This window comes from Chinchilla lanigera, unplaced genomic scaffold (genome assembly GCF_000276665.1).
Source record: "Chinchilla lanigera isolate Chin_1 unplaced genomic scaffold, ChiLan1.0 scaffold00162, whole genome shotgun sequence".
Taxonomy (NCBI): domain Eukaryota; kingdom Metazoa; phylum Chordata; class Mammalia; order Rodentia; family Chinchillidae; genus Chinchilla; species Chinchilla lanigera.
In genome coordinates this window covers 1,946,644-1,967,484 of record NW_004955563.1, presented here as the reverse complement: position 1 = coordinate 1,967,484, position 20,841 = coordinate 1,946,644, and the positions used below count along the sequence as shown (strand labels likewise).

The 20,841-nt window shown below is 50.7% G+C and overlaps 1 protein-coding gene across 1 annotated transcript in view; it reads right to left on the bottom strand.

The window, feature by feature from the left end:
* Positions 1-20,841, bottom strand: part of Insr (insulin receptor) — a gene marked incomplete at its 5' end in the record, with an annotated part of 144,446 nt that overhangs the window by 44,361 nt on the left and 79,244 nt on the right. The window contains 3 exon segments of the mRNA XM_013509165.1: positions 1,038-1,182; positions 2,418-2,566; positions 9,873-10,194. Of these exon segments, the coding sequence (XP_013364619.1) occupies positions 1,038-1,182; positions 2,418-2,566; positions 9,873-10,194 (616 nt within the window).

Below are 20,841 nucleotides of genomic sequence, written 5' to 3'. Positions count from 1 at the left end.
AATCTCATCTGTTTCTGTGAAGGTTTTTAGTTTTTTTTTTTTTGGTTGTTTTTTTTTTTTTGGTTTTTCTCCGGTACCGGGAACCGAACTCACAACCTTGCGCTTGCCAGGCAGGCGCTTTGCCGCTGAGCTAAATCCCCAGCCCCTACTGTGAAGGTTTTTAAATGAGGCTCCTGTGACTGTTGAAGTCCACACGTGACTTGCAGCCTAATTCTCTGGGACAGCACTGGCCTAGCTCCAGAAAGCCCGGCGAGGAAGCAATGGAACAATCCAAACGAAAAGCCTGAACTTGATCAGAAAGGGCAGCCTCGCGGCAGAAAAACCAACAGGAGCTGGCGAGCAAGCCCAGAACGTGGTCTAAACACGGTGCTGGCTGGCTCGTTCTCTTGCTCCCTTCCTCTTTTCCTGCCTATTCCGCTGACCGGGGTGAAAAGAGGGCAGCCACCTTGGGACCATGAGGAGTGCAAAGAGTTAAAGGGTCCAAGTTCTCCATAGCCAAACTGAGTGGTCTTCCTTAAATTTCTGGCCCAGGAGTGAGTCTCTAAGTTTCAAAGCACCCCTAGTTTGGATTTCTGTTATTTTAGTACTGAAACAGGGTCACCCGAACCCCAACAAGAAGGTACAGGCTGGGGGTAGGGGGCTCCAGGAGTGGGGATGGATGGGCCAAGGAAGGGACCTGCTGCATCCGAGGTACCTGGAGGTCCCCTGGGCCAACTAGGAAAACAGGTGTGGGATAAGGAGGGAAGCCAGGGGTGGAGACCGCTTCCAGGCAGGGGGAGCCGGCTGCTGCCCCCACAGGCGGGGCTGTAACCCCTGCAGCATTCTGAGAATAACTAGAACGGATCCCACATTTTGGGGTTGGGACCTCCAGGCAGCCCCAAGACAAGTTCTTCCTCCGAGGGTTTTAGCCGGCACTTTCATGGAATAGATGTATTTTTTTCTCTTTGGTTTCTTAAAGAAAAAAACCTTCAGTGTTTCCAATGCACAAGTTCCCCCATTAGCATTTGAGCCCCAGACACAGAACCGGAGACACCTACCCAATTTCCAAGGTTTCCCCTCGAATCAGGCGTAACTTCCGGAAGAAGGAAAGTGATACCAGCGCGTAGGACCGGCGGATCTTCAGGTACCCTGTAATCTCTTCAATGAGGCCAAGGTTAGCCTCCAGCTCCGCTGCCAGGTTGTCTGTGGGAAGGGGAGAACACTCTGTGAGGATTCACAGGAACGTTTTCATCTTCCCAGAGTTTCTCACGGTGGGGAGTCCCCAGCAGGCTGCAGCTGATTTCAACGTACCGAACCTGTCATGCTCAGAAAACAATCCACAGGCCTTTCTGGTCCTACTCCTGCCTCAGGACCTTTGCACTGGCTGCCTCCTTCCTTCAGGAAAATATCCCCCAAATATCTGTTGGCTCACAATTCAATCCTTCCCTCCCCAGACTGTGGAAGCCTCTTAAAATAGCAACTTCCTTTCATTTCTATTACACTTGTTGGCAAACTACAGCCCACGAGCCTATTTCAGCCTGTTTCATAAATACGATTTTATTGGAACAGAGCCTGCCCATGTGTCAACCTGTGCCTATGACTGTTTTCACACCAAAACAGCAGAGCTGAGCTATGATGACCACAGGTACATCCTACGAAGCTGAATACAGCTGGTCCTCTACACCCACGGGTCCTAAAGTTGTGGATTCAGCCAAATGAAAAACAAAAGTATTTGGGGAAAAAACTACACCTATGTGGAACACAATAGACTTTTTCTTCTCACGATTCTCTAAAGGTCACCGCGCAGTAGATCAGCTATTCACATGACTTGCACATTGTACCGGGTGTTCTAAGCCCTCAAGAGAAGATGCAACGTCTACTGGGGGCAGGCAGGGGCTTGATGCAAATATCACACCATTTAATAGAAGACACTTGAGCATCATGGGTTTGGGTACCACAGGGGCTCACTATGCAGCCCAGGTTGGCCTGCAACCCTCAGTGATCCTCCTGCCTCAGCCTGCACAGTATTTGGGATGACAGGCGTGCGGTACCACACCCAGCCTGATTTCCTCAGTTGTAAAATCCATCACGGTAAGCATGCGGCTTGTTCCCCGTGAGTGATCGATCCACGCTTACTGGGTAAATAAGTAAACACAAGAATGCCTTTTTGCCCAACACAGTATTTCTGCAAGTTCAATCTCTAGATTTACAAGGGCGCCTGTTACAAAGTGCAGATTCCTGACCTCCTAACTCCCAGCTTGAAAAGGAAGAATCTTTATCTCCAGACAGGGTCTCACTAAGTCACTGTGTTGCCCGGGCCGAGCTTGAACTTGCGGTCCTCCTGCCTCCTGCTGGATGACAGGCGCGCGCCACCTGCCCCCGGCCCTCAGCTGGCAAAGAACCCGACGCCCGGCAGCTGCCCTGCCCACAGCACTCACTGCCGCCCCGGATGTTGACGATGAGGCTCCCGTTGACCACGGTGCAGCCTCGAAGCTCCTGGGCCGATGTGACGGAGTCGATGGTCTTCTCACCCTCCAGGAGGTGACACACCTTGGGGCAGGGGCCCAGGCATGGGGTGCACATCAAGCTGAGGACGGGGCGGAGAGAGAGAGACTGGTTAGGGCACACGAGGGCACCCCACGCAGCGCGTACACAGCACTGGCCACAGGGACTCGGTCACGCGCTCGTGCCCACACCCCAGGCAGACACGTCATCCCTCACAGCAGCGGGCGGCGTCCTGCGCAGCTCCTGGCCCCCCGGCTGCCGGCGGCAACGCCTGCCCAGCGTGTGACCGTCCCCAGACATGCAAATGTCCCTGGGCAGGGAGGACAGTCACTGGCACCCAGATAAAAACCACTGCCTGAGGCGAGGGTTGGTATTCTGTCACTCCTCCTCCAGCGGCAAATCCAACAGGGTTACCCGAAGTCCGGGACACAAGGTTTTGCCCGATCGAGATGCACACTTCACGCTGCAGGGGCGGAATGCGACTCCTGACCCCGGGGGGACGGGATCCTCACTGCACCCTGTGAAGCCAGGACCACGTTCTGCCCAGAGGGGCTCCGGAGCCACGGGGCCAGTCGATGGCGATGGGAACCAGGACGTGGCCGGTGGATGCTACGATTGCAATATGGCGGAAACGAGCTCGCAACTCCAAGGGGATGGGAGCCCTGCCGCTGCGTGTCTGCTGTGACTCTCCATGCTAGGTAGCAGGTGACTCAGGCGGCTCTTGGGTTTGCCTGTCTGCAGCTTAATACCCTCAGATTCACAGCACTGGAAGTTCTTGACAAACGGGACCCCACACACATCTCGGTGCCTGGCCAGCCACGCCATGCTAGGTCAAGGCAGGGCACAGGCCCGGGCCAGGCTGGCTACCATCATCCACCCCTGTGGAGGCGCAGAGGCAAGCACACGGCGCCAGCCAGTCCAGTGAGGGGTTTGCTGACCTCCTGGACAGAGAAATCCTCTCTCCTGGAAGCTCTGAGAGGACGCTGCCAGCTTGCTAGCTTGGGGCCACAGGGGAAGAAGCTGCCCGAGGTCAAACGCAGCAAAGTGAATGAGGCAAAAGATGGAAGGAGGGTGGTCATGCACATTACTCAAGCTCCTGGATGCAGCTATACCTGAAACAGTTTCCTGAATTCTTAAACTATGGGCACCAGTAAACTCCCTTAACCCTGCTTAAGCCAGTTTGGGTTGGGATTCCGTTCCACAAAACTACAAGATTCCCGACTGTTCCATTTTCAAAGGCTCAGACTCTTCGTGGGTGCAACAGAGACGATGACAAAGCCACACGTTGGCAGACGATAAATGATATATACCACATGAAGTGCTCAGCATGCAAAAAACAAACAAAAAAATTTTTTGGTCCCAGGATTTGAACTCGGGACCTGGTGCTTACCCGGTGGGCACTGTGTCACTGAGCTATATCCCTGGCCCTCCCCCCACCAAATTTTTTAGAAAGAGCTTTAAACGCTTTTTTTGGTTTTGTTTTTGTTTCTTTAAGTTTGTTTGTTTGGTTTTTGTTTTTTTTTTTTTTTAGTTAGTTGGTCACTTTTGGTTTTGTATGACAAGGTCTCCCTATGTAGCCCAACCTGGCCTTGAACTCACAGTGATCGTCCTGCCTCAGCCTCCCAGACACTGGGATGATAGGTGGGTACCACCAGGCCCAGCTCACAAAAATCATTATGCATTGCTCTGAGGATCGCCTCTTGTCTGTAGCCATCATTCCACTATTACTTCCACATCCCTGTGCCCCTGACTCCTCAGAGAGCTCGGGGGGTGTGGCATGATGAAGGCTACAGTCACCCCCTCATACCTCTGTGATTCAGATCTGTGAGTTCTGCATCCAGGGGTTCAAGCAACCAGAGATCAAGATGGCCTCGGGGAAACTGCACCAGTACCGAACACGTACAGTCTTGTCTGCCATTACACCCCACACAGCACAGCGTGACGATTTTGACACAGGTTTCCACGGCATTAGGTACCAACGGTAATGCGGGGTGAACTACAGCAAGAGGTGCAGTCATATGCAAATACAGCTTGCTTGTCCCCAATTTGAAAGTCTCCAAAACCAGATACTTAGGCCAGGTACGGTGGCACACGCATGTAATCCCAGCACTCAGGAGGCTGAAGCAGGAAGATCATTGCGAGTTTAAGATTAGTCTCGGCTACAAAGTGAGCTCAAGGTCAGCCTGAACTGCATAGCGAGACCCTATCTCAAAAAAAAAAAAAAAGCGGATACTTCCTCAGCCCTGAAACATGCCATTCCATCCTCCCTCACCAAAAGAGTCCTGGACAGGGCAGCCTTTGTTTTGTTTCATGTGACAAACTTTTTTTAAAAAATATATTATATAAAATAACCTTCAAACCATGTGTATGACGTTTGTATGTGACAAAAATGAACTTCATGTTTACGCTTGGGCCCCATCCCCAGCCTATCTTATTTATTATGTTTGTGCAAATATTCCAAAATCTGAAGAAAAAAAAATCCCAAATCTAAAATTTTCTGGTTCCAAGCACTTTGAAAAAGAGACACTCAACCTGTACTACACTATTTTCTTATTGCTGTTTCCTGTTTGTTTGTTTCTGAGACAGGTTCTCACTATGGCCTTGGACTCACTAGATAGCCCAGGCTAGCCTTGAACAACTTGTGGCGATCCTCCTGCCTCAGCCTCCAAAGTGCTAGGATGACAGGCACACACCACCACGCCCAGCTGACTACATTATGTTATTCAAGGGCCTTAAACATTCACAGCTTTTGGTATTTGAGGGGGCCCTGGGCCCAGTCCCCCACAGATGCCAAGAGAGGGCTGTGCATCTTGTAGTCATCCAGGTTTCTGGTTCAGAGCTTCAAAAACTCTTGGAGTTTCCTGAGTGACGGGAATGTGTTTATTAGGAGGCTGAGGTGACTGTGTAGGTCCATAGGTGACCTGCAGGGGGCGCTCCAGTCCTCATGTGATCAAAGGGTTGGGGCTTCCAGCTGCCGACCTCTCAGGGAAGAAGAGGGAGCTAGAGATCAGCTTGTGCCTACAGAGTGAGACCCCAACAAAAACCCGAGACACCAAAGCTGGGTACAGCCCCTGGGTGGGGATCACATCAGCATACCGAGAAGGGGGCGTGCTCTAATTCCACAGCGTGAGGGCATGGACTCCCCGTGTGTAACTCTCCCAGACTACCTTCCCGCACCTTTATAATGAAACTCCAGTTCCGTGCAGCTACAGTTTAGAACTAAATGACCCCAAAAGACTCATGCACGTGGAAGGTGGCTGGCCCAGGGAGGCGCTGTAGTCATCAGTGGATTCATCCATGGGTGAGTCCATTAGCTAAATGTGCTCCTGGGAGGTGGAGCCCGGTACGGGCGGTCACTGGAGGTGTGACCTCACAATCAAGGATGATTCTCATCCTCAGCTCCTTCCTTCCCCATGTACTTCCCACTGCCATGATGTGAGCAGCTTGCCTCCGCCAGGCCCTCCCACCAGGCCACTTCCTTCTTGGATCCAGGGAACCATGCACTAAACCCACTGAGACTACATGCCAAAATAAATCTCTCCTCCTCCAAGTTGCAGGAATGGAGTGTTTTGGGTCCGGAATGGGAAAGCTGACCGGTATATCATGGAGAGGCCCGAGTCGTTCTAATAAATGATCAAACTCAAAGCCCTCGTGGAGTCCCCAAATGTATAGTTAGTTGGCCAGAACCGTGGGTGTGCTGGAGAATCTCCAAAGTGCAGCCAGTAACTGAGGTAAGGGCAGGCTTTCAGAAGACTGAGCCTTCCTCTTGGGGAGTCTGAATACAACCCCACCTGGCTGGGGTCGGAATTATGCTGCCACACCCCAGGTGGCATCAGAACAGTGACCAAATGTTCGGGTTCTCATAGTGGCTCTGCACCTGTGTGACAGGTGACGCTCAAACTCAGAATTAGCAAAACACAGTCCATGGCTCAAACCCAGCTGACCACCCATTTTTGCAAGGTGCAGCTCTTTGGAACACTGCTGCTCAGTACATCACTAAGCGCACGACCAAGTCGGAGCTGAGCCAGTGCCAGAGACCACACAGCCCTCAAAGCTGAAAATGTTCGCCCTCTGGCCCTTCGCCAGCCCCTGTTCCATGCTGCAGCTCCCCATGAGTGAAACACATAGATCATCTGCTCTGTGATTACAAATGGACACAAGTTCTTTGAAGTCTCCTCCCAGCCTCTCCCACAAGGAAGAGCTATTTCCCTACCTGCTCAATCTGACTTAGCTACATGGCTGGCTGAGACCCATGGGGTATTCATTAGCAAGTGTGAAGCAGGCAGAAGCTTGAACAGCACTTGCATATGGGGTCTCGCTCTTCTTGGATCTGTGGTAAAAGACCTCATGGCAACAGATCCCAGCTACCGGCCTAAGGCATGAGAGGTCTCTCCTAACCAGCACAGCCATGGGTACACCGGTACGGCCCGGCCAGATGAACCAGAAGCTAACCCCCAAAGTCAAAGAACTCATAAATGTGTGTTGTTTTTATGTCATTCTGCACTAGTGAGGCTTGTTATGCAGCAGGTGCTAACTGATACACTCCCAGCGCTCGTGACCTGGCATGGAAGAAAAACTAAAGTGACACTCAAAATTTTAGCTAGTGGTAAAGGCTGTGAAAAGAGTTAACAAGGAGGGACGTGCCTGAGCGTGAACCTGACAAAGTCGGAGGATGAGCCATGTGACCGCAGCGATCAGGGGGTTGGGTGGATGAAATGACTGCTCAGAGAGGCTCAGAGGACAAACAGGTAGAATCTGCCTGGTGACTCCAGGAGCACCTGTGTGGCTTCACATGGTCACACAGCCGGTTTTAAAAAGCCCCCTTTGTTCAGCCAGTGTGTCGAGAATGCTAACAGAAAGATAAGCAGAGAGACCAGTCCAGGCGCCTGGGCCGGATGTGATGGGGCGGCAGGTGGAGTTGTGGGGGGCTCTGACATTGAGGGGAACTGGAGGGAGTGAGAGAGCGTGAGAGAAAAGGCGAGGATTTACTACATCCTCTTCCCAACAGGTGCCGCCTACCCAGAGAAGGCTCAACCTTCAGTCCACCTTATGTGGAAAGGGCACCCCACAGATCCCACCCGGGGCCTTCAGGTGACCACAGACAGTGAGGCATCTTAGTGCGTCTGTGTGGGTTCCCAGAACCCTGCTCCCACCCCATCCAGATAAACCACGCGGAGTATAAAAGATGCGCATCTGCTTCTAACCGACATCAGCTAACGCAACAGTCCTATAGAGCCTTCCCTATGAGAACACTTCAGAAGTAAACATATTTTCTTAATGTTTTTCAGCTTATAAAGTAAAATACCACCGCCCACATCATTATTGGAATCCCTCACTTTGCCTTCTATCAGGGAAGATTCCAGGCACTAAAAGATATACAGTCACAAAGTATTTCTTTTCTTCTCTCTCTTTTTCAAAGGTCTTGCTATGTAGTCCAGGCTGGCCTCGAACTTGGGGCAGTCCCCCCTGCCTCAGCCTCCCAAATGCTGGGATTACAGGCACGTGCCACCATACCCAACTCACAAAGGACGTACTTCTTAGGGAGTTTATTTTAACACACCATCAATGCAAATATCAAAGAAAGTTGCTATATTTCTTAGACCTTAGTTATAGGAGGGGAAATGCCTGTTATTGAAAGCCAGTGCCGTCCAAATAAACATTTCCCCAGAAGCCACTAATACTCTTTATTCAAATGGGGTAGAAGCAATCAAAAGGAAGACAGTCATTTTCCCAGCCTTACCCTTAAACTGCCCCCTCCTCAAAAAAACGGTTCTAGTCAGGATACAAAATGGTTGATGGTGAACTATTTTGGGTCAACAAAGCCATTTGATGTTTTTCATTTGTTTTGTTTTCTAAATCAAAAATGAGCAAAACAAAACATACTGTACTTTCAGGTTCCATAAACACCCAAAAAAAAGGGTTCCTAAGAACTAAAATAAAAATAGTTTTTGTTCCCACCCTCTCTCCACCTAGGAAAATAAAATTTCCCACCAAAACACTCTCACTTGGCCAATTCTCAAGTCTGAAGAGGAAGATTTTTTACGTAAGCAGGGCCGCCAAAGGCCTTCCAACGTACATCTGTTTCTGATTTGTTTTTGTGTTGTTTTGTGGTGCTGAGTGGGTTTTTTTTAACCTTCCACACATTAAAAAAAAAAAAAGGAACCAGGAAATATATTTTTTTAACCTCAGTTATGGCCCCAGACGCTGAAATACCTCATCTCAGAAGCTAACAAAACGTCTGGAAATGGGAGGAAATCTGATCCACAGCCAAAGAGAGAAAATGCTGCCATTTCTCACCCAAATTGTAGGAAGTGGTTTGATGTGCCAGGACTCAAAGAACAGCGAAGCTCCTGGGATAATGCGGGAGTGATTCCCCACTTCCTTGAAGCAGTACACCCGGTGTAACTCCATCATAAATCCCAGATTTGGTTGGAGGAGACAAGAGGAACCTCAGCTATATTCTTTTTTGTTTTGTTTTGTTTTTGTTTTTCTCCGGTACCAGGAACCGAACTCACGACCTTGCGCTTGCCAGGCAGGCGCTTTTGCCGCTGAGCTAAATCCCCAGCCCCTCTTTTTTTTTTTTTAAGACAAGGTCTCACTATGTAACCCAGGTTGACCTCGAACTCCTAGCAATACTCCTGCCTCAGCCTCCTGAGGGCTGGGATTACAGCATGCGCCACTAAATGTAACACTGTAACAGCATCACAATGCAATGATATAATAAGGTAACACTGTAGCAATATAATAATGTAACAATGAGGTTCCTCTATTCCTGAGGACACAGGGGACTCCAGGGAAGATGAAAGGTTTCCGTCTTAAAGTCTTCTGTTCTGAAGCAATGCCTAGCAAGCTTAGATATGGAGTAAAAGACACTGCAGATATTTACTATCTGTTCCTTTGGAGGAAAAAATAAACTTGTTAACTTCTGCATCAAAGCTCAGGACCAAAATGGGACCAAAATGGCGTCAGAGAGACCCAAGCCTATCACCGGTCAGAGGATCCTGTCAACGACAGCAACCCCGTTCACAGCCAATTAACTCTGCTTTTGCAAGCAGCATGTATTTATTTATCTATCTGCAGCTCTGGGAAGGGAGCCCAGGCCTGACACACGCTGGGCAAGAGCTCTACTGTCAAGCTACACCCAAGCTCTTTCTATTTGATTAGGAGAGACAAAGTTGCCTGGCCCACCCTCAGACTCATGGTCCTCCTGCCTCAGCCTCCCAAGCACTTGGGATGGCAGGTGAGCGCCTCCAGGGCCAGCATGCACAGGCTTACCAGGTGAATCACCATCGCCCGCAGCTTTCGCCGTCAGCAGCACCAGCCCCAACGCCTTCCCCCTTTGCTGCCCCCCTCCCCAGAGCCGCGCCCGCGCGGCGCCCAGGACTTACTTGCTGGAATTCATCGTGTACCCAGAGGGACACTCGGGGATGCACCTGTTGTTGTGAATGACGTACTGGTGGCAGCCCTGCCTGCGCGAGTTCTTGCACTTATTGTGCAGGTCCTGGCAGAAGCTGAAGTTCACACAGCGCCAGTCCTGGAAGTGGTAGTAGGGAGGCGGGCAGGTCGCCACACACCGGCCGTCCAGGTAGAAGTTGCGGCAAGCCACGCACTTGGCAGGGTCATCGGGCTCGGAGCAGTTGCCCAAGCATTCGCTGTGGCAGCAGAGGCCTCCGGCGGTACAGCCGTGGGACTTACAGGCGGTCGGGCAGACTGCAGAGGGGAAGACAGCACAGCGGGTCAGGGGCTTCGCCCAATTTCTGTCTGCACATGCAGCAATCCTCGCCTCACAGACGGAAGCCAAGCAAAATAATAACGGTAACAGTAGCAGCCACACTTCCACAGCCCTCGCTTAACATCTGCTAACTCACAGAAGCCCCCAAGCCGGTGCTGAGCTGTGAAGGCCGAATCAGTCCCCAAAGGACGGGGCAGAGAGGCCCTCGCTTAAAGCACTTGCCGATTTCCATGGTGATTTCAGGCCGCTCAGGGCAAGCCAGAGAGCGCAGAGTTGGCAGAGAGACACACAGGAGCACACCGTGAAGCGGTATTCCCAATAGCAGATACAGTCTCTATCTTCGGCAGCTACAATGAAGCGAGTCACCTCAAAGGCACAGACAACAGACAGAGACCGCAGGAAAGAGCCCCGCAAGGCCAGCTACCCCGGAGGCACAAGTCCCGAGGAGGGAAACAAGCTCAAGGGCAGCCCAGACAAGGTCATGAGACTCTGCCTCCAAATAAAACACACAAAATAAAATTTAGAAAAAAAGAGCTCAGGGTGGCGTGCAGGAGTGAGCTTCCTCAGTGTCTGCGAGGCACTGGGCTCCATCCCCAGCACTGCAAAAAAAAAAAAACAAACCCCGTCCAGAAGGAGACGCCCCAAGGTGACAGCAGAGCCCGTGCACAGACTTTCGGCCGAGGGGACTTTCTTGGCCACTGAATTTGTCCGCTGAGCAAGGCAGGCCTGGACGCCAGCTTGTCCCACCAGCTTATACACGGTCCCTGCCTCTGGCACTACTCCTGCTTCCTTTCTTGTCTTTTTGAGGCAGGGTCTCGCTGTGCAGTTCAGGCTGGCCTTGAGCTCACTTTGCAGCCCAGGCTGGTCTGGAACTCCCAATGATCCTCCTGCCTCAGCCTCCCGAGTGCTGGGATTACAGGCGTGCGCCACCACGCCCGGCAACTCCTGCTTCCTAACAACCTCTCCCTGGCAGTGCCTTGGCCTCTATCGGCCCCGAGCACCCCACCTCCTTTTCCTTCCCAGGCCTTTGACAAACTTGTCAGTGGGCAGACAGCCTGGAAGAGGTTAGACCACCCCCACCACGAGCCTGGCCCAATCTCCACAATGCTTCCTCCCCACGCTCCCTGCAGAGCTTGAAACAGCGTGTGGAACCCAGGAGTGTTAGTCACTCAAAATCCCCAGGTTCACCCCAGGCATGGTGACAGACGCTTAGAATCCCAGCACTCTGGGAGGCTGAGGCAGGAGGATCACAAGCTGAAGCCCAGCCTGGGCAGCTTGGTAACATAGCAAGACCGCGCTTCAAATTTTTTTACGGGGGCTGTGTTGGGGCTTGTAGCTTAAAGGCCCAGTGTTCAATCCCCAGTACTGCAAGGAAAAAAAGAGTCCCCAAGCTCTGCGACTGTCACAGCACCCAGTCAACTCCACCGGCTACTCCCAAGGAACAGAAGTAGCCTTGCACCGGGGAGCACCGTCCCGCCGAACTTCCTGTGTGGACAGAAACGCTCCCTGTCCAAGTTCACTACCCAACACGGCGTCACTTCTCCCCTGCAGCGGCTGGAATGTGGCCAGCACAACTGAGAAACCGACGTTTTTTGTAAACTGTGGTGAAATGCACCCAGCATACACTGGCCCTCTTGGTTATCCTGAAGTGCGCAGTTCGGGGCCATGACGTACCCTCGCAGTGTGCGACCGCCCCTCCCACCCGCCTCCAGAATCTCTGCATCTTCCCAAACTGCACCTCCGCCCCGGAAACCGGACTTCGCGGGTGACCCATTTCTGTTTAGTCATTCATCTGTGCATGGACGCTGAGGGTCGCGTCTACCTTTCGGCTACTGTGGATAACACTGCCCGGAAGGTGAGCATCCAAACATCTCCTCAAATCTGCGCTTTCAATTTTTCTGCCTATGGACCCAGAAGTTAAGTTGTTAAGCTGGAGATTAATTAATTGTTTCTCGGCACTGGGGGTGGAATCTAGGGCCCCACAAATGCTAAGTACGTGTCTACTGATGAGCTGCACCACCAGCCGTAATTCTGTTAATTTTCTGATGCGCCTGTGAGATTTGTGCTGTTCTCCACAGTAGCTGAGCGATCTGACATTCCCACCAACAGTGCCCCAAGGTCCCAGTTTCTCCTGAGGAATCAAACTTCTGTTTCATTTTGGTTCACTTTCATTTCAATATTATGGGGCCACGTATGCTTAGAGGAAAAGAGAAAGTTCCCTGCCAGAGCCCACATGCCCTGTGGGATCCAGTCCTTGCTGATGCCACCAAGCCCTCTCCCCGGCCCACACATCAGCAGTCATGGGCTCCCTCCCACCCTCTACATACGCAAGCTCAGTCCTGCCGCAGGGCCTTTGCACCTGCTGTTCTTGCTAGCCGGTGCACCCTATGGCAATGTCTCCTATGCAACAGCTCCGCTCACCTTTCGGATTTCACCCAACTCCTGACAAAGACCACCACTCACCTCCCTCAAGGAGGTCGCTACTCCTTCTCAAACCATGTTCCCAAACATCATCTTCTTAAATTTTCCTTATTGCATTTATTACTTTAGAAAGTCATGTAGGATGCTTTTTCTTCATCTAGAAAAGAGTCCTAGGGGATGGGCTTTTCTGCCTCTCCCCACACTGGGTCCTAAGAGCAGGTACCCAGCAGGGGATCTGTAGGTGCCGGCCCAAAGAGCCACAGGTCTTCCACTTTTAGACAATGGCTCAAAAAGTCATCCAAGAACTTCCAGCTGTGGGACCTCCACAGACCACCCTGATCCTGGAAAATCACACGCCAAGTCCACATCAACACACATTCTGTTTACATGGAGGTGAAGAGAATTAAGCAAGATAGGGCTGACTGGGAGAAGCCCACCAACTTCTGTGAAAGGTGTTCAGGGTCTGCTTAGTACACACCAGATGCACACTTAATCCGAACCAGGACTCCGCAGGGAGAGGGGGAAATAGCATTTCTCATCCCGCATCACGCCCTCCACCCCGACACCAGCCCTCTGTGGAAAGCTGTCTTTCACAAACAGGTCCTCGGTGCCACAAAACCTGAGGACGACCGACCTAATACTTTCACGGCCTAAAAGGCACATCACAGAGATCTCTGCACACAGAGCTGGGTGTGGTGCTGCGGGTCTCTGATCCCAGCCACTGGGAGGGGGGCTGAGGCAAGGGGGGGGCAAGTTCGAGGCCAGCCTGGGCCACCCGGCAAGACCCTGCTTCAAAATAAAATAACAGAACAGGCTGAGGGTACAGCCCAGCACTCCTGGGTTCCATTATTATTATTAATAATAATTTTATCATCACATTAGCATTATGATTATTATTATAATCATCCCTCGGCCATCGCTGGGGGATTAATCCCAAGAACCCCTGCGGATACCAAAACTGACAGAAGTTCAAACCCCTTTCGTGGAATTTTCAAAAAACCTCTTCGATCTTGCCACAGGCTTTCAAGCACCTCTGGGTGACGTACAGCACCCAGTGCTGCGGACACGTTAGGTCAACGGCTGTTACACCGCAGGGTGCGGGAAAGACTGGCAAGGAAAAGCGTCCCGGTCCGCAGACACATTTCCAGGCTCTTCCAGACCCGCGCTGAGCCGAGCACAAGGAGAGGAACCCTGAGAGCCGCTGCGCCGTCACCAGCCCTTCGCTGTCATCCTCGATCCCCGAGGCAGGCAGACAGCCGGGCCGCAAGCACCAGGGCACGTGCGAGGGCAGGACGGGCCATTTCCTGGGCGGGCGGCGGCAGCATCTGGGAGGAGCCTTTTCATTTCACAAGGCGGCTCCAGGAAGCCGAATTTTAAAAAAAGAAAGAAAGAAAAGAAAAGAAAGAAGAGAAAGAAGAGAAAGAAGAGAAAGAAGAGAAAGAAGAGAAAGAAAGAAAGAAAGAAAGAAAGAGACAGAGAGAGACAGAGACAGAGAAAGACAGAGACAGACAGAGAGAGACAGAGAAAGAAAGAAAGAAAGAAAGAAAGAAAGAAAGAAAGAAAGAAAGAAAGAAAAGTAGTAACTTCCCAAGCACCTAAGCGTCCAGCCTAGACAATGACAAGAGAAATCATGCACACCTGCAAACAAAGCCGAGGGCAAGATGTTTCCGTCTTCCTCCGCGCCCTGTCCGATCGCATCCACAGGGCCCCTGGAAAACGCCAAAGGCCAGTGAGGACGGAACGGCGTGGTGCAGGGCTCGGCCGAGGGCTCCGCACACTGACACGCACAGTGGTTGTGCGAAGGCCACAGGACTCGGTCCCGTGCACCCCGGAGCCGCAGCACTGTGGTGACCAGAAGCCGAGGGACACGCGAGAGAGGGAAGCAGGGCTGGGTCAGGTTGGTCGGGGGGTGTAAACTGTAGTCAGACAGGAGCAGGAAGCCCTGGGGACAGCGGCACTGCGGGGCAACCCCAGGCGAGGACACGTCCAAACGCTGGAGGAGGAGACGGTGAACGTTCCCACCACAGGAGACGACCACGTGTGAGACATGGACAGGTTTGTGTTAAAGCGTCGGTCTGGCAGGGCGCAGACCAAATGCAGGGCCGCACACATGTCAGGCAAGAACTCTACTCTGAGCTACAGCCCCAGCCCAAGGACAAAGATAGATAAGTTCGCCCTCATTTAAACATCACATAAAGTGCCTATGTATCTAAGCGTTTTACTGCACGCTATCAACACACACAACTTTCATGTTTCTGTGTGCCATTCAGAATAACTTTGAAAAAAAAAAACAACTTTACACCAAAAAGAACTTTACACCAAAACTTTACACCAGAACTTTACACCAAAAAGGCCAAATTTTACTGTACATAAATTATACTGCAAAATGATTTAAACAGCCAGGCATGCTGGCAGACAACTGTAATCCCAGCACTCGGGAGACTGAGGCAGGAGGATCACCCAGAGTTCAAGGCTAGCATAGTGAATTCAAGGCCTGTCCAGACTGCATAGTGAGAACCTGTCTCAAAAACAAACAAATAAATAAACGAACAAACAAAAAACAGCTTAACCAGAAAAGGATAAGTGGGACATGCATGATTTTGAAGGGATACAGGAATGTGCCCAATTTGATTTTTTTTAACTATGATCAGTGATACCATATTACCCTAAATATTCCATTAATAACTACACAGGAAGATCTAGCAGGAGGGCTGGGGTGTAGTTCAGTGGTAGAACTCTTGCCTGTCACATGAGCTCCTGGGTTCTATCCAGCACTGCAAAAGGGAAAGAAAAAAAAAAAAAAAAAAGCTACCAAAAATCATAAGGAGCTTTTGCAAGGTTCTTCTAAAATTTTTTTGATACTTTTCTTATTTATTTTTATTTTTTGTCTTTTTTGAGACAGGGTCTCGCTATGCAGTTCAGGCTGGCCTTGAGCTCACCTTGTAGCCCAGGCTGGTCTCGAACTCACAACGATCCTCCTGCCTCAGCCTCCTGAGTGCTAGGATTAAAGGCATGCATCACACCATGCCCAGCAGTTCTTCTAAGCTTATTTTTGCTTTATTACCAAATGAACACAGGAGCTCAGGAGTAAAAAGTATTTGAATAATAGCTTTGTCTTACATGAACTTTTCAATAAATTTTTGCATTCTTTTTCATTCAACAAATATGCACCAGTGCCAGGTTTCGTCATGGACCTTTGTGGCAGACAAGAAACCTGTTTCTGACTCAGAAATGCCGCTCCTGCCCTGGAGAAGTTCGGCCCAGCAGAGATGCACAGCGACCAGCACCCCTTTTGCTGGAGGTTAAGAAAGGGAAAGAAAAATTGAAAACATCGGCGTAAAGAAAGCAGAGCACGCACATCTTCAGGTAAATGTGTGTGGTGCATCTCACCCAGAGGTAAGGTCCATTTTCCTCTTCAGGATTCCAATCAAAAAGGGTTGAAGCAGTATAGCACAGCCGGTAGACCAACCTGTACTGCGGGTGCCGTGCACTAGGGAAGCAGTGGTATTTGTGACGCTTTCCTCCGGAAGATTACTACCACAACCGCTCTCTAAAATAACTGGCCCGTGCTCTACAAAAATGTGGAGGTTATGAGAGACACCGGAAAGTAAGGAATCACGCCAGCTAGCAAAGAGTAAAGGGACACAGCTACCCAGTCCAAAGCCTGGGTCCAGTCTGAAACTTGGACCGGGAAAAAATACACATTATCAGCAAGGGACAACATCAGGGCAGACTGATGGGATTTATAGGAGGCTAGATTAAGAAACTGTCTGTGTTGATTTCCTGGGTTTGGACACTGTATTGTGATTGTGTAAGGGAACTGTCTTGTACTTAAGAAAACCCACGAGGACCACTTAAGGGCACCATATTTCAACACACTCTCGGCGGCCTCAGAAAAAATGCATATAATGTGTTGCATAAAAAACATATCACGGGACTAATAAACCCAATAGGATACAATGGAAACAATCAATAAGCCCAAGTACAACTCTTCCAACTTTTCTACAAGTTTGAAACATCAAACCAAAGGGCGGCCCCTTTGTCTGAAGCACAGATAAATGCTAGAGCTGTAGGAAAAACGCGGGGCTTCGCTGTGAATACCTTGCGCACCGAAGTGGGGCACTTCTGAATTTAAGTAACGTTTTTTCTTAAGAAACTGCACCGAACCAAACAAAAGCCACTGTATTGTCTGTCTGTAACGCGATCCACGTCAGTTATAGTACGTTACAGTGTTTTCCAAAGACAGTCGTTAAAGAAAAAAACAACTCAAGAGTTAGTATTGAAGGAATTACTGCTTTCCAGAAATTCCCAAAGGGGAACAGTTGCGTCACGGGCCAGCGGGCACACTCACCGCTGGGGCCCTGGGCGCTCCCTGCGCGTGATTTCAACAAACTCCTTAAAGACACTTTGTTTCCACGCCTGGCTCCGCTCTCCCGCGCTGGGCCCCCGACTCTGACCTCACAGGTTCGAATCCCCAGAGCCACGTCCTCCCCACACACACTCTCCTATAAATGATTTCGGGGGGCGGGGAGGCAAGGCCTGGACTTTTTGACAGCCGCGGAGGGGGTTCGGGGTTCAGCAGTAGGACCGCGGGAGTGCGCGCGCTGGAGGCAGGGGGCGCCCCCTTCCCTTCTCAGGCACTAAGACCCCAAACCGGCGCCTTCGGAATCTAGCTGCGCAGCTTTTGGAAGAAATACGGTGCGGTGGGGTGGGTCCGGGGACGCTCGGGATTGGCTGTGAGTGAGTGTGTGTGTGCGCGTGTGTGTGTGCGCGTGTGTGTGTGTGTGTGTGTCGCACGAGGCCCCGCCCGTGTGTGTGTGTGTGTGTGTGTGTGTGTGTGTGTGTGTGTGTGTGTGTGTGTGTGTCACACGAGGCCCCGCCCCTGCCAGCCCGGGTTGCTGCGCTCTGCAAAGCTCCGGACGCGCTCCGCTCCCTGGAATCCAGGCCGGGCGTTGGCGGCGGCTGCAGCACCGCCCTCAAGTTCAGCCAATGGGCGGGCGAGCTGTAGGGGGCCGCCCTCGCGCTCAGCCAATGGGCAGGCGAGCTGCCGGGCGCTGGCCCCGCCTTGGGCGCGGGGCGCCCCGCGGGGCTTGGCTGCGTCCTGCGTGGTGCCACTTGGCGAGAAGTCAAGGCTGCCCGGTGCACGTTGATGTTTGCACCCGTCACGCGCCCCTAAAACCAAGGCTCACCTCACACATGGGTGCTGGGAAGGCACAGGTTAGGTATTTTGGGGGTGCCCTCGGGCCAGAGTTCTCTGTGCATTTGAAGACTTGAACTTGTGCACTACAGGAGTATTTGCAATTGCGGTAAACTGAGGCAGCGCCTGGGCTCTATATGGGAACAACCCGTTCACCCTCATTCATAAATACACTTCACAGTATATCTTCTGGCCGGTGTGCCGGGCACCCCTGTAATCCTAGCTACTTAAGAGGCTGAGGCAGGAGGATTGCAAATTCAAGTCACCCAATTCTGGGCACCTAAGCAAGACTGTCTCAAAATTTGAAATGGCCACGTAGCTCAGTGGTACCGCACTTACCCTCTTGCATGAAGGCCAGGGCTCACTCCTGAGTACCTTTTAAAAATGTACATTCCAGGGGCTGGGGATTTAGCTCAGCGGCAAAAGCGCCTGCCTGGCAAGCGCAAGGTCATGAGTTCGGTTCCCGGTACCGGAGAAAAAACAAAAAAAAAAAAAAAAAAAATGTACATTCTATCTACAGTATGCATTGTTCAATCCATATCATTTGGTAAGATTTTACACGTTTGTCTTACATGATTTTCTTACATGAGAAAAAAAAAATATATATATATATGGAAAAGTCCAAGTAATTTCCCAACTGCCATGTTTCACAAATATTTTAATATATATGCTAGTAAAAAAAAAAAAAAAATAGCCGAAAAAAAAATAATATATATGCTAGTTTGTTTAATTCACACTACTAGTTTCTCTTAGTCCATTGAAGGAAAAGTTTTTGCTTTTATCTGTTTGTTTCTCTTTGGTAAGAGAGTTTTTTTGTGTCTGTGACTTGTACTTTCAGTAACATTTGGGACATTCTTTTAATAGTATGATACATAGTGATTTAACTATTGCTACTCTCCAACTTTTGTTACAAGGTTTTCTTCTCATAGACTCGTGCCTTTTAGTATTTTCTCTGTTAGTGGCTACAAGGGCCAGGGATATAGCTCAGCGGCATAAGGGCTTGCCTGGCAAGCCTGAGATCATGAGTTCGATTCCAAGGATCTGTAACCCTATTAATGGCTACTTGTGCTACCTTAAAATCAAGAATTTTTTAGCAGTTTTGGCAGTGCTGGCTCTGCGGGAACTCAGCCTGGCAGAGGCTGGGCCCAGGGTACCTGGGGTTACAGACTGTAACCACTGTTCCCCTATCAACACACACCCTAAGTGGCACCAGGAAGGTAAACCCGGGCCCTGTCACTACCCTCCCACGATGCACAAAAGAGAGAGGGACCCCCCAAACAGAAAGAAAAACACAGAAAGGGATTAGGTGGCGGGTCTGCGGCCTCCCCCGGCAGGCAGGAGAGCACTGTGCCCGCGACTCTGAGTTATCAGGGCAGCGTTCAGGGCCCGGTAAACAGTTCTTAGAGGATGAAGGGCAAAGTGCGGCAGAGGAAGCAGGAGGTCCGGCCAGAGGGGAGGGGAGGAGCCAGGGGCCCGGCCACGGCAGGGGCCGAAGAACCTGAGCAGAGAGGTCACCCCGGATCTAATGAGCTAGCGGGCACTGTCCGCCCCTCCGGCAGTAGCTGTGGGGAGAGGCAGGGACGGGATGGACCGGGAGTAGCAGGCGGCTTCCGAAGCCCCGGGGAGGGAGAGCCAGCCCCTATCAGCTGGGTGATGCCCGAGTCCACCTTGGGCTCTGCCCAGGACTCCTAGGAGGGACAGACGCCGAGGAGACGCCTGAGGCTGGACAGGCCGGGCTTGGGGGCGGAGTCCGGGACATCGGACCGGCAGCCAAGGATCGGGGGTCACGTGTGCCCAGTCGCAGCTCACACCACCCCAGCCTGCTCAGGAACACCCTCAAAAACGGGCGCCGCCGCCCCTGTTCACCTTGAACGCTTCTGAAGTTTTTCCTCCTTGATGTGTATAATACACACTTGGGCCATTAACTTGCGGGGGTGGGGGGGGTGTATATTTGTCTTTTTTGTTTCCCACTGCCTTGTTTTTATTTCTCCCTTTTTTAAATTCTGAAAGAGAGTTTTGCTAAGTTGCACAGGTTGGGTTCTTTCTAACTTTGTGTCCCCCTGCCTCAGCCTCCCGGAGGGCTAGGATCACGGGCGCGCGCACCACCAGGCCTGACAGAGGGAACCTTTTCAACACTGCTGACTTTGGGCTGACTCGCTCATGTCTTCCGCTACTTTATTCAATACACACCTTCTGGGCTGTTTAGAAATTAAGGATAATAAGAAAGTAGGGCGGATGAGGTACAGGCAGAGCTATTCTCAGAGAAAAATTCAGAGGCTTGGATTCCTCTAATGGGAAACAATCTAAATAAAAGTAGCATGTAAGTCAGTAAAGGAAGTTATTTTGATAATATTTCCAAAATATGAGCAAAGCTACCCTTATGGGTTTTAGTAGATTTTAAGTTACATCTAGTTTTTATGTTTAATTTTATATATATATATCTGTATATATATGTAATTTGTTCTCCTTTCCTCATTTTTCTTACACAATTTCACTTATTCATCCAATAAAATTTGGACAGTGACAGGAAAATTCTGGGTGTGCTGTTCAACTCATACACAGAACTGGAGTGGGTACCAAGCACTAGAATGACTAAGAAAAAGAATTTTTCACTTAACTTTCATGTGGCTAGGAGCTCCCCTTGGAGCAGCTCAGCCCTAAAAGACCCAGCTCTTAAATTTATCAGTTCTGTTTCTTTCCCTATCAGTTCATCCCTGCTAGGGTTTGTCTCATTATCCACTGTCTCATTTTTGTGATTTCTGCATAAAATCATTTAAAAGCTCTACACTTGTATCCACATCCACACCTTGTTTTAATATAGTCCATACCTCGCTGGGCGTGGTGGTACACGCCTGTAATCTCAGCACTCAGGAGGCTGAGACAGGAGGATCACTGTGAACTTGAGGCCAACCTGGGCTGCATAGTGAATTCAAGGCCAGCCTGAACTGCAGATCATGACCTTGTCTCAGAAAAACAAAACAAACTCTATAGTGGCAGTACTGAGATT